The sequence below is a fragment of the Eurytemora carolleeae genome, unplaced genomic scaffold (genome assembly GCF_000591075.1).
Source record: "Eurytemora carolleeae unplaced genomic scaffold, Eaff_2.0 scaffold1716, whole genome shotgun sequence".
Lineage (NCBI taxonomy): Eukaryota > Metazoa > Arthropoda > Copepoda > Calanoida > Temoridae > Eurytemora > Eurytemora carolleeae.
The window spans coordinates 7,000-27,020 of NW_019397604.1; the positions used below are offsets into that span (position 1 = coordinate 7,000).

At 31.2% G+C, this 20,021-nt stretch overlaps 2 protein-coding genes across 4 annotated transcripts; both read right to left on the reverse strand.

Moving 5' to 3' along the window:
- Positions 1–3,030: 3,030 nt before the first annotated feature.
- On the reverse strand, positions 3,031–18,930 carry LOC111715143 (integumentary mucin C.1). Of its 3 annotated transcripts, none has more exons than XM_023490411.1 (7): positions 18,705–18,930; positions 18,594–18,641; positions 17,679–17,708; positions 16,781–16,840; positions 6,333–6,413; positions 3,826–3,877; positions 3,031–3,571 (listed from the first exon to the last, which is right to left on the reverse strand). In XM_023490411.1, the coding sequence occupies exons 1-7, from the start codon at positions 18,781–18,783 to the stop codon at positions 3,193–3,195; spliced, it is 729 nt and encodes a 242-aa protein (XP_023346179.1). In that variant the 5' UTR covers positions 18,784–18,930; the 3' UTR covers positions 3,031–3,192. The 3 variants fall into 3 exon arrangements, with proteins under 3 accessions (XP_023346179.1, XP_023346178.1, XP_023346180.1); XM_023490410.1 differs by having other exon boundaries at positions 17,679–17,747; XM_023490412.1 differs by lacking the exons at positions 16,781–16,840; positions 17,679–17,708; positions 18,594–18,641; positions 18,705–18,930 and adding an exon at positions 15,701–15,867 and having other exon boundaries at positions 3,032–3,571.
- Positions 7,776–8,850, reverse strand: LOC111715145 (uncharacterized). The gene is made up of 2 exons (XM_023490413.1): positions 8,748–8,850; positions 7,776–8,418 (listed from the first exon to the last, which is right to left on the reverse strand). The coding sequence occupies exons 1-2, from the start codon at positions 8,811–8,813 to the stop codon at positions 7,825–7,827; spliced, it is 660 nt and encodes a 219-aa protein (XP_023346181.1). The 5' UTR covers positions 8,814–8,850; the 3' UTR covers positions 7,776–7,824.
- Positions 18,931–20,021: the final 1,091 nt, after the last annotated feature.

The following is a 20,021-nucleotide window of genomic DNA, read 5'->3' on the forward strand; positions in this document are numbered from 1 at the left end:
AAGGAAGTAAGAGGAGGGAAGGGGGGGGGATAAGCTGATCGAGAGAGGGGACTAGAGGGAATGTACTATTTCCTAAGTAGTTTAAGAAGATGTCAAGAGAATAGTTTGTTGAAACCATTATCTTAGATTTATTGATTTTAGATCAGGTTTGGGAAACATTTATTAAAAAGTTAAATATGAATTACTTTCTTTCATTTTATTCATTTTATTCTTTCCTGCGATCAATGGATTCTTCTTTGTTTAGAACAGCACCAGAAGAAAAAAATCTCCGAAGTTGCCTAAAAATTCATTTATTTTAATTTATCTAAATACATACATACAGTGGAGATAAAATGTCAACGAGTTTGCTATTGTTTAAATTTTATTAACTTGATTTAATCTTAAAATTAAATATTTTGCTGCAACTAAAATTATCATATGGTTTTGAGATATTCCAAGCTTCTATCTATAAGGGTTTCAAAAAGAATACTAATTAATAATATATTTCTCGCAATTTTTGTGGAAGCATGATGCATGCAAATTTAGCGAAGTTTTGAAATTTTTTAATACCGTTCGTTTCGTTTAGTTAACGATGAAAGAAAAATCTATTGTTTTGAAATTGATGACACTAAAATAAAATGAAGTAAAGTTATCGTTATAATAATTTACCTGTAAAATTACATATTAACTTGCGAAAGGCTTTTGACGATCAAACTTTTTTGGATCTAAAAAAAAAGATGTTTTCATACTTAACTTAATATTAGATAATTACAACCTTTAATAATACAATAATAACAAGAAATAAACTATAATGGTAATAAAATATTCATAATTGATTTTTTGTGCAACTTAAAGTTTATTTTTTGCATAGTGGTTTTTCCAAATAAATTTTCGCGGATTTTTCAATTATAAGCCGATGAAAATACTTATTCGTTCCATTCAAATAAAGTAAAGCGGTCAATCGTAACTAGAGTTCAGTTCTTACGTAAACGATCACAAATTCAGGTGACTCTGCATTTACTTTGCTGCAAACCCGATTTACAATGGTGTGGGTTATATTTAAATCTACATTTAAGCAAAATTAATTAAGATATTCATATTTTTGTCTGAAAAATAGATAATTTTTAAAAGAAGTATCTGCCAGAACTTGGCACTTTAAAAGAAAAAGAGCAACGATATCAATTCTCATTGTTGCTTATATAATATATAATATTAATGGGAAGTGTAGTTAATTGGTATCACACTTTTTAAATCAGAAGTTATTTGAAATGACGTAGTTCCTTTAAACTGATGGCTCACTACAAATTTACATTTCTAATTGGTGAATAGTTTCTAAAGTTCTAAAGTTTCCCCAACTGAGAAGATCTGAAAGAAGTGTGCCAGGTCGACTCAAGGAGAAAACCGAACTAAACAGATTCCTCGGACTGTAACCTTGATCGGGGATCTAACGCGCAGAACACGGTTGAGGAGTAAAACATCGGACAAATGGTTCTCTGGGGTTTGTTTATATCCATAGATTACGTTGAGAAGCCCGAATGGCAGAGAGAGGCGGGTAATGTGGGATGAGATGGACATCGTTTTTAAGAATGTACGAAATTTTTAAGAACGAAAGAAATATTTAGTGAAAAAAGAACAAAGTAAGAAAAGTGAACAATACGAAGAAATCAATTTTTTTTATGTTTTCCAGGGTTTATTCTACATTCAAGTATTAAAAATATTGAAATATAATCTTGAAAAAAAGAAAATATAGTTTTAGTACTTTTACATTAGGAGAAATAGACAACTAAATATTTTTTGAAAAATATAAACTTATTTTAATATCGAGATGGTTCAAGTCTTTTTATATTTAATTTTGTCCCGAGCTTTAGCGAGGGACAAAATATAATCAAAAAAGACGAGAACCTTCGAGATATAGAGACAATTTAAGTCCAAAAACTTTATGGCACGTCGTACCAAAATAATAGTGTTAAGGGTAATTTTATGAAACGTCTATGAAATTGTATTGCAATGGCTGTAATTCTAGATCAAAATGTGAAGTTGATTTCAATTTTATTTTAATTTCAATTGAAAAAAAAATATTTTGGAAATATCCTAGATTTATTGGAGAAAATCCAGGAACCAGATCAAAAATTTTTAGCACACGTATGTTCATCTTGTTTATCTTGTTCATCTTGTTCATTTGGTTCATCTTGTTCATCTTGTTCATCATGTTCATCTTTATAATCTTATCAGCTAATTAACATTATAGCACGATGATTACACTTTATGACACGTTCTGTAGCTGGTTCTTTTTCTTAACAAAATATCAGTATATAAGGCTTTTAAATACTGTTGTATTAAAACTTAAACCTTTATATCGTTTTAAAATAAAAGCTCTGGGTCGTCATTAAAGTGTAATCCTTTTGTATTTGACCAGCTGTATAAATAGAAATTATTGAAAAAGAACTTTATAAATGTCGTCTTCCATGATATTTCCCCACAAATTATTTCAATGATAGAGCAGATTCAGGATTGCTTAAGAAGTATAAGACTTCAGACACGACTGTAGGGAATTTATACTGTTGTGTTTCATTATATTCATGATTCCTCACAACAGATGTAAACATGTTTGTTTCTTTGTCAAATCATTAAATAAGCCATTAAATTATTGCCTCAAGGCATACGACTTAATTTAACCTTGTTATTATCATATTTCAAGAGCTTCTGGTCGTCTTTACAGTAACCCTGAAGCTTACATAACATATATGAATTTTCAATAATGATAATGGATTTTGATCTATGGATTAAAATCTATCTATCATAAATTGATATATTGATTTTGTTTGGATCCTCTTTAGTGTTGACATACTTATACTTCTTACCTTGTAAGCAATGATACAATTCTATCATTAATTAATTATTAATTTTAATTCATTGAAAACCAGAAAACTCTAGAATAGGAAGAATTAAGTTATAACTTTAAAAAGTCTAATGAGCAAGTGACAAAGCAATTGTGCAGTGTAAAAAGACCCATATCACTAAATTAGTGATTTTATAAGTGAAAAGCAAAACTATTTGCTCTTTGACAACATCAAATACACTCAAGTGTTGTTATAATGTCGTCTTCCTATTTCATTGTGTTTTGGTTATCACTCTATAACTAAATTATTTTTAATATTTGTTCATTAAACACGTTTAGTCATAGATATCTTATCAGGCATATTTTCTATATTATTAGTTGTTAAAACGCTTACATATTCTTTTTGGTCTTTTAGTCGTAGTTGAAGTAGTGGTTGTTGTTGTGGTTAAAGTAGTGGTTTTTGTTGTGGTTGTAGTAGTTGTGGTAGTTGTTGTTGTCGAAGTGGAAGTTGTAGTTGTATATGTGGTTGCAGTAGTTGTTGTTGTGGTTGTTGATATAGTTGTAGTTGTAGATGAAGTGGTTGTTGTTGTTGTTGTGGTTGTTGATATAGTTGTAGTTGTAGATGAAGTGGTTGTTGTTGGGCATCCGGTTTTAAACCCTGAGACGCCTTGGGTGTTGATTTGTTTGCTGGTGGGTAGGCCCTGCATTAGAAAACATCCTCCTGAAGTTTCCCAAAAATACCAAGTACATTGACTTCATACAATCAATAATATTACATGTAATAGAGGAATATTATAACCTTATTTACGGATTTACCGATTTGGATCTAATTAAATTGTACAATTGTTTCTGAACTTTTTGTTTCATATTTTTCTTAATATTCAAATTTTAAAAAATATATAACGAGTATTTAAATATTTCAATGCATACATAAAAATGTAAAAATTCATTTCTTTAAATGGAAAAATTCAAACAAAATTGTTTTTGTTTCTATAATATTAAAGCGCCTGTTTTTGCTGCAACTGCATTCACAGTCCTCAGAACCTGTTACCCTTCTAACTAAAAATAAAAAAGTTTATTTGCTTAAAAGAAGAAGGAAACTATTTTTTCACCAGCAATACAGGCTACAGTATCAAATTAAAGAACAATTAAAAACATTGAAAAAATCAAAACAGCGATCATAAAGAAAAGTCGATTTTTCCATTTTTTCAGAAATGTTGATATGTGTATCGATTTCTCCCCATGTGTATTTAATACTTTGGTCAAAAAATACTAGTTTTTCGATACTCTGTCAAATATCTTTCTGAAAAAAATCGTTTTTTGTTTATAATTTGCTAATTTTTCAATGTTTCTTTTTACGAATTTAACGCTTCTGAACTTAATGTTTTAAGACGGATATTTTGATAACCGTCTTAGTTTATTTTGATGACATTTTTTTTCTTGTTTACTTTAGTAATTTGACCAAAAATAAGCAAAATCGGAGTGGGTTTGGAAAAAATTCTCAACTATTTTTTTCATGTATTAAAATATTCAACATTAAACATATATATTTTGCAAAACGAAATATTAAAAAATAATGATATTGTAGGGCAAATAATGAGGACAAACATACTAACAACATATATAGGTATAGCAACAAGGCGTATTTTGCGGGAAAAAATTTTTATATTAAAAATTCAAAATTAAAATTTTTGGAAAATGAAGTCGACTTTTCAGATATTCGGTGCTCCCAAAAATGAAATGGTAAATGAAAACAGCCTCGAATATTTGAAAAGTCTACTTCATATACCATTCTATTTTGTGAAGCACTGTATATTTACAAGAAATTGTCTTTCTTTACCATATTATTTTGGGGATCACCGAATATTTGAAAAGTCGTCTTCATTTGACATTTTATTTTGAGGAGCACCGAAAATTCGAGAATTTGTCTTCATTTCCGATTTTATTTTGGGGAGCATAGAATATTTGAAAAGTCGTCTTCATTTACCATTTTATTTTGAGAAGCACCGAAAATTCGAGAATTTGTCTTCATTTCCCATTTTATTTTGGGGAGCACCAAATAGTTGATAAGTCGACATCATTTACCATTTAATTTTGGGGAGCACCGAATATTTAAAGGTCGACTTCACTGACCATTTTATTTTGGGGAGTATTGTATATTTCTGAGAAAAATAAACTGTCCCTGACAATGTTCCGCCTTCATTTTCTGAAATGACTCTTTTCTAATTGTACTAAATTAAACTAATAGCATTGATATTATCATTAAACTTTTTCGTTCCTTAATGTCAAGGGTATACTAAAAAAAATATGATAATAATAACTAATAAGCTACAAAAAGTTTAATTTTTTCAAAAAAATTAAAAAAATATTCTCCCACAAAATACGCCTTGTTGCTATACCTAGCGGTTACTAATATACATTCGGTTTCCATAATGTTTGACCTCATATTTTAGGCTTGAAAACAAGTCATGAAATATAGGAAAGGTTCAATTAGGAATTGTAATTTCAATCTTTTAAAGTATCCGTCAATTACCCCGCATACAATATTTGTATTTTTGACTCGAGGATGAAATCAAGTTTTGACTCCCAGATTTTTCTGCGATTTTTCAATACATAATGGCACTCTTACAATTTTTAGCGGAGTAGAAAAACTTGTTTTATTTTCTAAAAATTGATTGTATTTTGGTTCCGGTTTCTCTTCAACGGTGACTTGAGGATTGTTAGAGACTAGAACAGAAATTACCAAATGGATTTGAGACGCGGCTTAGATTCTTTAAATTGGGACTTTAACGATTTTTTTAGGAATAGAAAAATGACTTGATATATATTTTCTATGAAAATTTAATAATTTGTAGCCTGTAGCCTGTAGCTTGTAGCCTGTAGGTGATTTTTTGCGGTACTTTCTCGACACTGGCAAAGATGGGTGCCTTGACATGCTAGTATGTAGAACTTTAAAGTTTCTTTTCCAACAAGATATTCTTTAATTCTAATCATAGAACAGCCATATTTAAAGAATTTGTCGTTTTAATTTATAAAAATTTAGATTTTGGTTTCTAACAATTCTGTGACTGCAATTACTAACTTTAAAACTTCCATGAGTAATATATTTAAAAAAAAACAGGCGAACATGGTTGTAGTGTAGTTGAACAACAGAAAATGTACTTCAAAAAGTAGTTAATTATTACATACCTCAATCTCTTATTTTCTAATTCTTTTATCTTTCCAACCTCAGGTCGAATTTGAGCTGCAATTTAATTTAAGCCGCGTCTCAAATATGGTTGGTTTCACTTAAATTTGTATTAAATTTTTCAAGATGTATGCCGGCTGTCAATCAAAACCGGTTTTTGGGGGATTTCAGACGTGGCTTAAATTCATCAAATTCGGACACTAATGTATTATTGCTTTTATGTTTAAACTTTAAATTCTTTTGATGAAAAAGTCAAATTTAACGTTTTACTTTTTCAGATTGTGATTGCGGAGATAGGATTATAATGAATAAGTTTTTTAGTATTACCTAATATTAGGTCGCCACCCTCATACTTCACATCGTTTTCAGTGCAATAGTTTTGGTTTGTAGGAGAGCAACTACTGGCGACTGAAATATGCACATTTTAAGGTGAACCATAAATATTCATTCAGATTTTACCAAATACTTCGATGGAACCAAATTTTGAAACAAATGTTTATTTCTTTAAAATACCAAGAGGCCGAAGCTGGACATCACAGAATCAAATTTTTGGTTCTGGAATTTGGTGTAGATCAATCGGTGAGAACAGCTGATGCGTGTTTTCAAAGACATCCTAAAGGAATCATCTTAATCTGCAGGGCGGCCACAAAAGATATGGATTAGTCCTATGTAATGTGATTTAGAATTTCTCTAATCTAGGTCAAAATCAACACCGAGTTGACAAGAATCTATGTTGAAATTGACAAGAATCTATGTTGAAATTGACAAGAATCTATGTTGACATTGACAAGAATCTATGCCTTGGTAAAGTCAAACCAAATTAAACTAGGATGTGATTATGTTTGTGTTTTTTCGAGGTTGCAATTTTCTTCTTTTTTTCATGTTATTTTTATTGATCCATTTTTTGGAGTAAAAAAACTGGGTCAATTATCTGGGCTGGTATAAGCATGTGTGTATTGTGCATGCAGTATTATCATAAATCAGTAAATTATTTGAAACAATTAACAGATTGCATTGTAGGAAATAACTATAATCTATAGTTTTGTGTTGAAAAGAGTTTGTGGCGTAGACTCATTTTCTTTATCATAGTATATTTCCTCTTTTCTACAAATTCTCTAGTATTCCGCCGGAGCATACTCATGGAACAATTTTAGATAGCACTGAGTGTTATTTAAGCAAACAAGTTTTTCAGTTCAAATACTTGTTTTAATATGTTAGTCATATATCTATATCTATATCTTGAATTTCACAGTGGACTAAGCCAGTGGGGGTGGTCAAATAGGCCTAGGGTTAGGCCGGGTACTGTAAAAAGTCTGAACGAGCCATGGGAGTTGTCATAGTTAGCCCTCTCACCGGACTATGCCAAGAAAATTGACCCCTGTCAAATGTTAGTCTGGTTAGGGCGATGTACTGTACCATAGGATCGGGTTAGTACACGCTGTTATCTGGCAGGCATGTACAAACTGGGCAGGTCCTGTTCGAATTAAAATTTACTACGGGGACAGAGTGATTTGAATTTCAGCAATGTTTAGTTATTTAACTTAATAAAAAGTTTAAAAACAGTTTGAGATATCTTTTTCAAATAGAGTTATTAAAAATTTGATCTTGAACAGGAGGGGCTAGCTTTTTTTATACATGGCAAATATATGGGTTTTCAAGGTTTAAAGAAAAAATGTAACTTTTTGGGGGGAACTGTTCCAAACCCTGTTAAATCATATCTTCTAAATTTAAAGATTCTTTCACAAAAAGGTTTTTGATTGTACAATTAAATAGTATAGTCATATTAAAATTTATTGAAACTTTAAAAATATCAAATCAATTATCCCATCTGGGGAATATTAAAAGAAGCCAGAAGGGGCTCCAAATAATGGGTCTGAATAAAGCTTTTGCAAGATGCATCAAAGGTCTTTGTGAAACACTGGAAGCCAGCAATCTTCATGCCAATCCCCTCTAGAGCCAAAGTTTCCTCTTCGTTGTATGTATCAGCACACTTGGTATACATAGGGTTCTCAGCCATTTCCTCCATAATTTCTACAACACACTTATCAATAGCTTCTTCAGACAGTTCAGCACTGATTTCTGGGTTTAGAGAAGCAATATCGTCAGCAATAGTTGCATTAACCTCCTCTCCGTTTTCATCAATCCATCCCAAGCTCTGAAGGAAGCATTCAGAAGAACCCATTTTCTCGTTCATCATTTCAGTCAGATCATCAAATGTAGGACATCTCTTTCCTTTCCCTTTTCCTTTGCCTTTGCCTTTTCCTCGTCCTCCACGTCTACGTCCTGCTGCTTCCCCATCATCCATGAAACATTGAACAGCTTCCCCCATTTTGCTCTCAAGGTTTGAACCAGAAATACACATAGCATGAAGAGTCATGGTATCCAGGCAGAGTCCTTCGTCCATGCCATCCATCTAAAAAGTCAATTTAAACCAAGTTGTCAAAATTTAAATCATTATGATGAATAGTGAGGTAAGCATGGATTGGATTGAAGTTGCTAAAGCATATGTTTCTTAAGTATCAACATTAAAATTCTGCAAATACAAATAAACATTTTACTTTCCAATTTTTCTATATTTTTACGAATAGTTAATAATTAATTATCATTTTATGTACATTGTTGAGACAACATATTTTGAGATTGTGGGACGTTAGCATATTTCAACTTCTCTGATTATTTTTCTGATTTAAGAATTGCGTTTCGTCTAAAATGAGTAAGTTGAGAATATAATGTAAAACTTACCTCTTCCATGGAGTTATGGGCCAGAGCTACTGAAGCAAGCATAAGAGTACAAAAGAATGATTTCATGTTTAAGCTCTATTAAACACTGATGTCTTACTAACATTTCACTCCTATTTTATACCCTACTACAGGTGTACATTAAAATTAGATTATGAGTTTTCAAGTCACAAAAATCAATATCCATAGAAATTCAGAATCTTGTTTACTTTACAAACCAAATAAATATAGATATTTTTTATTATTTACTTTACAATTTTATATTTGACTTAAACAGATGTTTTATTAGTGTTGACAAAGGTAGAACAAATAAATTTTTGACACATTTAAATTCTAAGAAAATTTTATTTTAATTCAATAAATTTTGAAGCATAGACATGAAATGTCCTTTCTTGTGCTTACAGAAATAGATTTACCCTTACATTCAAGGGTGGTTCTAGGAATTAAGTTAGGTGGGGATAATATAAAGCTTTTAAATTACCATCCCACCTCCCCACTTATTGCTAATATCAATGTAATGTACATTCAAAGATTCCATCCCTTTATCTTCAAGAATGGTATAGAATAATGCAATCTACTCTCCTACTACTGAAATTTTCAGGGGGTGGGATAATAATTGAAATTTTTAAAAAAATATTATCCATACAATAGAATTTACAAAGGCATATTATAGTCTCTTTTATGATATAAACCTGAGAGGTCCAATTTTCATTTTAATCCCTTACAGAAACTATTAAATAATTAAAGTGATACTGATGAAGGAGCGCTGCAGAAAAAAAGGCATTTTAAAAATCCATTCTAAACATATGATTAAAGGAGGGGATGTGACAATGCCCCCCTTTACCCATCCTGAACCTCTGAAGGCTTGCCCTAAATTTAAAATACCGCTTCAATGTATACTTATTGCCATCGATATTGCAAATGCAAAATAAAACAATTTACTCTGCCCCTCCCCACTCTCATCAAGGCAGAGGATTGGCGGAGGTTCTGGACTTTTGGACACGACTGTTAGAGCACCGACATTTCAGAATATGATATTCCGGGAACTAATGGAGGAGGAGCAGGAGGTAGAGAGGACACCAATAGATCTGACACCTCCGACACCTCCAGCACCTCCAACACCTCTGACATCTCCAACACCTCAGAGACAAGAGCATCAGCAGATTGAGGAGAACTTGGATCAGGTGGAGATGGCATAGAAATTAATGGCTTACCAGGATCAAGACAAGACAGAGCATCTGCCACTACATTCTATTCCCATGGAAGGTGACTTATATCACAGTTGAACTCGTACAGAAAGGAAAGGCAGCATTGCTGCATGGCGGACCAAGGCTGAGAAGTCCTAAACAAGGCATGAGTCAGTGGTTTGTGATCAGTAACCAAAACAAATTATTTTTAACTTCCAGGAGGAACCGGAAATGGCGGAGGGTGAAATAAGCATCAAAGGTGGAATATCTTGACTCAGCTGAAGACAGTTTCTTAGAGTAGAAAGCTAGAGGAGCCCGAGAACCAGCAACATAAGTGTTGAAGAACAGCTCCAACATGGGAACTAGAGGCATCTATAAAAAGGAAACCTTGGAGGATGGGTCTGGATGCACTAGGGTTGGAACACTTGAGAGGACAGATTTGTCGGCAGAGAAGCCCAGGTTAATTTCTAACGATAATTCATAATGATATGATAATAATATGATAATGATATGGTAATGATACCCATGCTTGGCCTAAAATTATGATTTCAGTTGAAGCATGGAGTTGCCATGGGAATTTAAAAAAACTCAAACTTTTTTGCAAATGTCACTGACGTGGTCCAAATAAATAGGTATTCATGGCTAATGTTGAGTTTCTCAGTGTATGTAGTGGGGGTAGCCTATTCTTGATAAATATAATATTGATACAGAGAAAAGTCTTCAAATTCTAAATATCCGAAAAACAATTATTAATTTGCTTCTGTTCCATGTTCATAACTTTCTTTTGAGTTGCTTGTATTTATGTTGGTATGGCACAATGTAAAAAAAATTTCACATCTCAAGGTAATTAGATTATACTCTACTGCTTTTCTGATCTTCAATATATTTTTGTACAGGGTGTCCCCCAAAAAAATGGGAATTCAGTGAAGAATTCGATATCGTCTTTTTAATTAATTCTTTGATTTAGTATAGTGATAGTGACACCAACTAAGAAAGCTGTAATCCTTAAGATTTTCGTCTGCTATGTTTACAATTTGTTTGTTTATTTTTTGACTGCATATGGTTGTACATAGTAAAAAGAAAATTATGATATACAAACAGAGTAACTTGTCCGTCTTCACTGTTCATCTTACGGATACATTATAGACACATCTTTACAGCCATTTACCGTTTTTGTGAATTAACTTTAGCAGGCATATCAATATAATGGCTTTTGAAGTTAGGTATTACAATGCTAATTCAAAACAAAGACGATATAAAAATCGTCACTGAATTCCCATGTTTATTGGGACACCCTGTATCAAAATTTTATTTTATTTTAAATTTTATAATATTATCAAGTCTCAAGTGTTTTCTTATTTAGTTTATTTTCACAGTATACAAATACAAATACAAAGCTGATAAATCATAATTCCAGGAAGTTGTATTTAGGGATGTTAACGTTTTCATTTTTCAGAAAAATGATCGTTTCGTTATGAAAACGACGACAAAAAATCGAAAACAAAACTATCATTTTTTTAAAAAGTTCGTTTTTAAAAATGGTCGTTTATAAAACAATTGTTTTCAAAACGCTTGTTTTTAAAAACGATCGTTTTTTTAAAATTTGTTGTTTCGTTAACGATCGTTAACAATGACCCTTTATTAACGATCGTTAACCACGATCCCTCATTAACGATCATTAACGACGACCCTTTGTTAACAATCGTTAACGACAACCCTTCATTAACGATTGTTAACAAAGAGAGGAAACCGACCTACAGGACATCTGTACTTATCATTGAGTAGTTTTTAAGAAAATATCAAGGAGTTTTAACTGTTAAACTTCATGTAAGACGACATTCATTAAAATTGCATGTAATTTTTTTCCAAACAAAAATTACCGTTTTGATCAAATCGTTGTTTCGTTAATGATCGTTAACGACAACCCTTCGTTAACGATCATTAACATCAACCCTTCATTAAAGATCGTTAACAATGACCCTTCGTTAACGATCGTTTTTTTAAAAACAATCGTATAAAAAATGGTCGCAAATCGTTTTAATAAAAACGATTGTTTTAAAAAAACGATGGCTATTCGTTTTCTAAAAGTTCAAAATGAGTGGGTCGTGGTTAAAAACGATCGTTTTTTTTCGAAAACGAAACAATCGTTTTTGAAAACGAAACAAAACTAGACGCCTAGACAACTAGACAAATAAAAAATAGCTTCAAAAAATTACAAGTTGCAGCTATCTACAAAATTCAATCCCCCTCTCTCTGTTTTGGAATTTCACGGAGCATTGCGCGCAACAGAGAATGGCAACTCCCTATAATTAAGGAACTTATGAAAAAAATTCAAAATTTATTTCCCTAAAAAGTTATTATAAAAATCTTTGTCTTATAGGGATTATAAAGTTAGGAGTAATCCCTCTTTACGCAAAAGTTTCTTCTGCCTTAAAAAGTATTTAAAAAATTTAATTAGAAACTATTAGCATTCTCAGTTGAGAAATTTATAACTTTTAAAATTGGAAGAAATACGCTGTTTGTTTTTTATGTTCTTTTTATATTTTTCTCTTGCTTGGCAAAATGATGTAACCTCTAAAAATGAACTGTTCTTCATGAACAGATACCCTTTGAGGTCTGTAATGCAGTGCAGAAAAAAAAACTAAAATATCTTAAAAACCATTTAGGTAAAATCTTACAGTTAATTATATTACAGCATGACTTTAATCAGAATTTTTACAAAGCAATCTTAACATTAATTGGGATTTTTTTAAACAACTTTGAATAGACCATTTGATATCTTTTTGGTCTTAACTAGTAAAAAATCAATTTTCTAAGTGAATCTGTGAATCTCCCACTCTAAATCCTCTAAATCTCTAGACTGTCTATTCTTTAGCTTTTAACTGAAATAAAGTAGACTTAGAATATTTTGTTAGAAATCTCTACTTTGAGAGTAAGTTTTAAAGAGCACAACAGACTCTGCTTCAGGTCGATAACCAGTGCTCGCCTTGTCAAAATAAAAGTTTTAAAGTGAATTATGAATTTTAAAGAATATGCCATACAGTTAGAAAAAAGCCAAAAAAAAACATAAAATATATGGTCCATTTAGAAAAATCATTTTTAGATGATAAAAATTCATACTTGATGTTGTTTTACCCCAATGCTTCTAAAAATATCTTTCTTTTTCAGGGGCTTGGGGAAGAGGAGGTCATTCAATAGGATCTAAATTTGAATTAAATATTACATTTAATTGCATTGTATGTTTTGCTGGTAAGGCAAAAAAGATAGATTGGTTTGTTGGGAAAAATTGGGAGGAACAAAGGAGATAGGAGGAATGATGTAGATGAAGTTGATATGTTTGAAGGTGGGGGTGGTAGCTGTTGTATCTGATCTATCTATAACCATCCATCTAACTCTTTATCTCTCTTCTCTGCTATCTGGTTGTTTAATGAGCACTATGATTCCGATGATTTATTAATGTTTATAATCCACGATCACATGGGTAGAACAAACTCGCTTAAAGTAAGCCAATTGCGAGAGGCTTAGTGGGATTTCTTAGCAACACTACATGATGGTGTGTGTTCTTTTTACCGGTCGGGCTTGTACTACTTAAAATCCTGGTTCGATTTCAGGGTAAAAAATAGCAAATAACAATTTACAAGATAAACAAACATAGATCTAAATTGAATGATAAATTGATGAATTGATATATCATTAAATTAATAATTCTTGTTTTGGGATATAACCACCCATAAACCAAGCCAACCATTTAAAACCACGCAGGTAGAGAAAAGATAGAAATCCAAGCACCAAGATACAACTGGTGTAAATAAAGGTTTTCTAAAAAGGCATTCATGAAACAATAATACATCATTAAATCATAATATTTTGTTTGCTAGTTGTCATTTGTCATGTGAAAAAGGTCGGCAATAATATAAAACATTTCTTTATGATTTTATAAGTAAAATCCCAAACTGTAAGAATCCCAAATGAATGTTAACCAATGTTGGGATTGGAAGGATTGGGATTAGGATGAGGACTAGGTTGGACAGGGATAAATTGGGAATAGATAAAATAGGTTGGGAATTTGGATGGATACCAACTAAAGAGGAAGTTGGGATTGGGTTTCAATGAATGTGAGGATGATAAAAGGGTTGGAAAATCGGGAGTTGGAGTAATTGGGAAGATTAAGTAATGAATAGATGTTCTACGGGGACCACAGTATTGGAAAGAGAATCAGCAAGATATAGAAGTTCAGAACAGAGATACAGATATAATATAATACGTGTAAAAGACTATGGAGAATATGTAGTTTAGTGGGTACAAATGTTAATAAGGGGTGAAGACGACATTTTGGAAGGAATTAGCGGATTACTGTTAAGTAGGGATAAGAGAGAGAAAAGAGTATAAAAATCATCATTAGAATCATTCAATACTCTGAAACAATTTTTAAATTATTCATTTTGGTCTAATTCAGTCTCAAGTATCTTGCTAAATGACCATAGCAGAATTCCAAGCTACGCCTCGATAATGCTCAATTCACAACAGTATCTATACAAACTTTGCCTGATCAAGTAATGATTATATTCTTAAATTTTATTAATCGAATTTCCTAAATCTGTTTAATCCCATATAGAATATGCCTAAAGAATCAACTTTTAAGAAGTAGGCATGGCCAAAGCTAAAAGACGTTTGGGTTGCCTGGTTTGAAAAGAAGGACAAGGCTAGATTGAGAATTTTTAAGGTTACTTTTTTGTCTTCTCTAGGCTAATTTTGATGTTTGAATTTAGAGTTTATTTCCCAAATAGTTTTAAAACTAATATCACTCATTTTATCTGAAAATATTAATAACAAATTGAATGTACAAAAAAAAAAATGAAACTAATTTTTTTATTAATATTGAAGAACCTTATTTTTTCATTCTTAGTCTTTGCTATGGTTTAGAGATATGTTGTTGATTAAATATTGAATAATTTTTTGCGCGGAGCAGCAAAAAAAAATATAGTTTTATTTGAAATTTTTGGGGAAAAAGTATCAAAAAGAATTTAAAACTTGTCCTTTGATAAAAAGGCTACTTTTATGCCAATAATTCAATAAAACGGTGGCCTTAAGGCTACCAATGCAAAAGGCATTCTGATATCTGATTAGACTACATTTATTAAATGGGGCCTTCTAGAAGAACAGACTAATTAAAATGATGCGCGCCCATGTTTTTTCTTGAAAAACTGATGTGCAATGAAAGAAAAATTTAGCGTTTCGTTCCGCAAAAGTTTTGCGAATGGAAACTGCGCTAAGGTTAAGTGATCACTGTTGAACAAATAAGATTAAGATCTCCCCTCCTCTAGATCATTTAATATGTTTTGTCAACCATTAGTTGTAGATGTAAAAGAGTGCTTGATAGTAATAATTTCAAACACAGAACATCTCTTAAAATTAAAAAGAACTCTAAGCGTGATTTCATGTGACCCTTATAATGAAAAGATGGCGATGCCCGATTTACAATGGTACCCTTGAAACCTTAACCTGATAAAGATATGGAAGAAACCATCGGTTTTAAGACTCAAAAAGTGTGTGCTTCTTATAGGTAAGAAATTTGCAAGACCTTTTGAATAGAGCCTGCGAGTGAAAATAACCAGTTTAAAGACACAAAAACAGGGATATCTAATTCATAAGTGATCAGACAAAGTATTTAGGGGTACCGTTGTAAATCGGACATAGTCATCTTTGCAATTTGCATAGAAAATTCCTGAAAATAATTCTGACAATCTCTTTAAGGGTAAAAAAATGAACCTGGTGTTTGTTTAGTTGTTAGTTGACAGGTAAAATCCCCAGATATTAATCCTTCAACGTCTTTCACTGTTGTGCTATTCTTTTTTGATTTACAGTAACACATGTTCTTTGGTTGGCTCCAAGTAAATGCTTCGCAATTACTAAAAACTTTAAAGATAAAGAAAAAGTTCTCCCGCAAAGTTCGAGAACTTTTCAAATTACTCTGTTTAAACTATCTTTGAAACGAGTTCTTTATTGTTATAAAGTTTACATATATAAGATCTACGGATCTTTTCTTAAATCTTGATGTTCAGGTTGAATCCAGAAACCAGTGATCTAAAGAAGCACATGAAGATCTACTCATCTAATTCTATACTTGTTCCTCCTGTATACACATATATAAATATTTAATCAAGCTTTATCTGAGATCTTATTTGAGTTTAATTAAATTTTACTCTAAATGTATTATCCTGACTTAAAGTTTTATATTCTCAAGCCTAAAAAGCAAAATATTAGCATGCTTTTCTCCTTAATCAAAAATATAATTTTTTTTAATATGGTACTGGGGACACAAACATTTGTATTTTTTATGATCTGATAGTTACTTTTGAAGACATTTATTCCTGTTTCGAGGAATTTTAATAATGAAGACGACATTTTCATATTTTCCAGGAATGTTCGAAAATCCAGTGCCAGCAAAATATTATTTGCAAAAAAAAATCAAAATTAAAATAACAACTATTTACGAATGCGTCGAAAAATAATCGATGACTATTGTTTGTAATATCTGAATGGTTTGATATTAAATTGATATTTTTATGATTCGAGTCGTCTGTTGCGACTTTCTCTATTTGTATGGACTCATACGTTCTTCGGTACAAGCTTCGTTTTTAACAATTTTCTCATTATAGAGGCAACAGATAGAAGTAAGATTAGAAGCGATCAAGCGCGATTATTTTTCGCCGTAAGCCTATACCCCCTTACATTTTTTGCGAATACTCCCATTAAGCGTAATTTCAATAAACCTCTTTACTGTAAATCGGGAATTGCCATTTTTGCATTGAAATTACGTTTATAATCCCTTTAAATATATTATGATACCTTCAATATAATTCCAAGTATAGTCTTTGTCAATATCGAGACAGCTTGGATCCAAACATTCTGAAAAGAAAAATTGAAAAGTTGTGTTAATAACTTTGAACGCAAAATAGTAGCCGGGGGGAATAAAAGACTAGAAAAATAAAAATGAACTAAATCCAGATTAAGTTTGAATCAATTGGTATCAATTAACCTAGTTATGAATGTGCAGTTTGAGAATGAAAAAAAAATGAAAAAAACACGTCGTCGTCGCTTACAACGGAGTATTCATTTAAAACTCAGAATTGCTCAAAATGTCAACATGGAGACATCTAGCGGCCGTATCATTTTCCTCTGAAGCAACACATTATGTNATTATGTGAAAATAATGAGCTGGGCTTGAATATTTGAATCAGGGACATGCATCACACTTCTTCTTAAAGGTAGTATTCGCGAAAATTAATCGCTTTTGATTGCTACTAATCTTACTGAAGAACATAGCGTCCATACATATTCAGAAAGTTGCAATATGGGACTCGTATCGTAAAATAATTAATTTAATATCAAACTAATTTTAAACTTTAAAACTATGGGCTGCAATATCTGAATGATTTGTTTGAAAATAAATTGATTATTTTACGATCCGAGCCGTACATTGCAACTTTCTGAATATGTTCTTGTTCTTTATATATACCCCCTTCCATTTTTCGCAAACACTCCCTTTAACTCTAAGGGTAAAATCACAGAGGGGGATGGAAATAATTAATATGAGACAAAAATAGCAAAATCGGGATAGGACGTTACACGAAATATAAAGCATTTTGTTTTAATATTAACTTCATCATTTAATATTATGATTGTGAACGTTTGACATAAAAAATCTTGGAGTTCTCTTTAAAAAAAGATGATTTACATGTTTTACCTTTTTCTGTTGTAGTTGTAGTTGTAGTTGCTGTTGTTGTTGTTTTTGTTGTTGTTGTTGTTGTAGTTGATAAAAATAAATAAGATGAATACTTTTGAAAATTCAGTAAACAAATGAATCTATTTGATAGTTAAGGAGGGAAAGGGGGAACTCCCCCTGGACAAATTTTGGGCAAAACTGGAGAGAGCAGGATCCTTCTAGCTCTATTAATGTTGAGTTTAGGTGTTCACAAATGATAACTAATTTTTTTAAAAAAAACTAGGCTTATAGGGCGTTTCGCGCCCATCTTCTTTTTTAACTTTTAAGTGCGGCTTTATTTGAGAGCATCTTCTCTTTGTACAGTATAAAACAAAAACAAAACAAAGTTTACGGATTTAATAATATTTTTTCGCGCAATTTAAAATTTTTACAAAAATTAAAAACTTTTAAACACAAATGTTTGAAATTTTGATCATTTATAAACCTTTCCTGGGGCCACGTCGGGTCCCACACAAAATTTGGGCCTGATCGGTTCAGCCGTTTTGTCGTTTATTGGACACGAACAAACAAACAGAAATCAAGACAAGCTAAATTTATATATAGATGGCGCGTGTGATAATCAATTACTTTTGATAATTTTTTTACAACTTTTGTCTTTTTTGTACAGAAACCTCAGTTGAAAATTATAAATTATAAACAAGGAAAACATGAATATATTGTTCATATTGAAACAGAGAAAGCTTTTTATCGTAAATGCCTCTCTAAAAATTGTGTTACAATTACTTAATTAAAAGGAATTTTTCCTTTTATAATATGTGGAATTTTGTTCAAGTTTATATGTAAACTGTACAATGTTTATGTTCAATATAACGTTATAATATTTTTGACACGTAACCGGTTGTATTGAAATAAAATAAAACGAGAGCTTATGATCACCTTCGTTATTGTTCAACAAGTTCAACACAGCATTCGTAATTTGTCCACCTAAAAAAAGTTAAATATTTTTAGGATAAAATTAAATAATCAATTTCGTTATTGCTTTCTTACTTGTGCCAAACCGGCCTGAACTGTTCCCCATGAAATATGAAGATAGTAATAGTAAACGAATAAAGTGTTCAAACTCCATTGTGTTTCATACTTTTCCTCAAACTGGAAATCTGTTCTGTTACTTTCTATGTGTGCACTGCAGTGTAGTCTAGTAACAGCACAGAAGACATAAAAAAAATATTAATTAATTTAAAATAAGAATAAAAAAAGCATATATTAAATTCAAAATTTCATAGCATCTTTACTTAGCTTGAAAATATGTTAAAATCTATATTTATCTTAAAATATCCTAGAATCTATATTTATCTTAAAATATCCTAATTCAGTTTCAAATATCCTAGAGTACATATTTAGTTTCAAATATCCTAGAATCTATATTCAGTTTCATATATTCTAAAGAGTCTATATTCAGTTTGAAATATCTTAGTTTATATTTTTAGTTAAAAAATATCTTAGAATCTATATTTAGTTCGAAAAAAAATGAAAGGTTTGCTAAATCTTCTCGTAATGGGTCTAAACAGTAATTTAGTTTGGCATGAAATCAACATTTTAGGCAGTTAGTTTTGAGCTAAAATTGAGTTTCAGAAAAAAAAAAAATTGTTAAAAAGTTTTTAAAATGAGACATGGTGAACTTCAAGCCTCGACATGATTGCTTTGTATGAAAATATAAAGTAAAAGAATAACACATTATAAGTAAAGATACACTCTAAAAAATGCAATTTTGGTCTTTAGCATCAGGCATCAAAGTTCTTCTTTCATATTTCAAATTTCTTCTTTCATTACTCAAATTTTGTTAAATATTTTCCAAAATTACAATCTAACAAAACTTGTTAATAGCTTACACATTGTTCTCTCAGCATGTGTCAAACTTTGTTATATGACATCTTTCTTTTGTCATGTGACAGTTTTCTTTCATTGTAATTAGCCGATATTTTAGTTTGTGTAAGATTAAACAAATTTTGATTTATGATCAATCAAACGTTGAACCATCTGCCGGGCTGGCACGGCTCGCACGGCTGGCTGGAGGGGGAGAATCAGCTGACTTTCCAATTAGTGACAGTTTAGTCTGTTAGCCGACAGCGCTTGTACCTACGTCAATTCGATCTGGAAATTTGGAGATATCAAAAAGATTTAAAGGGAAACCTCCAAGAAACTGGAAGAACAAAATTAAAACTTGTTTAAGCCTTTGTACACTCTCTCAAACTAATGCTTGCATTTTCAATGCTTTGCTTGAAAGAGAGTATCAATGCAAAACCAAATCTTCCATAATTCAGACTGCAGAATCTACTTCTACAAGAATCAAATGTTGTCTAAATT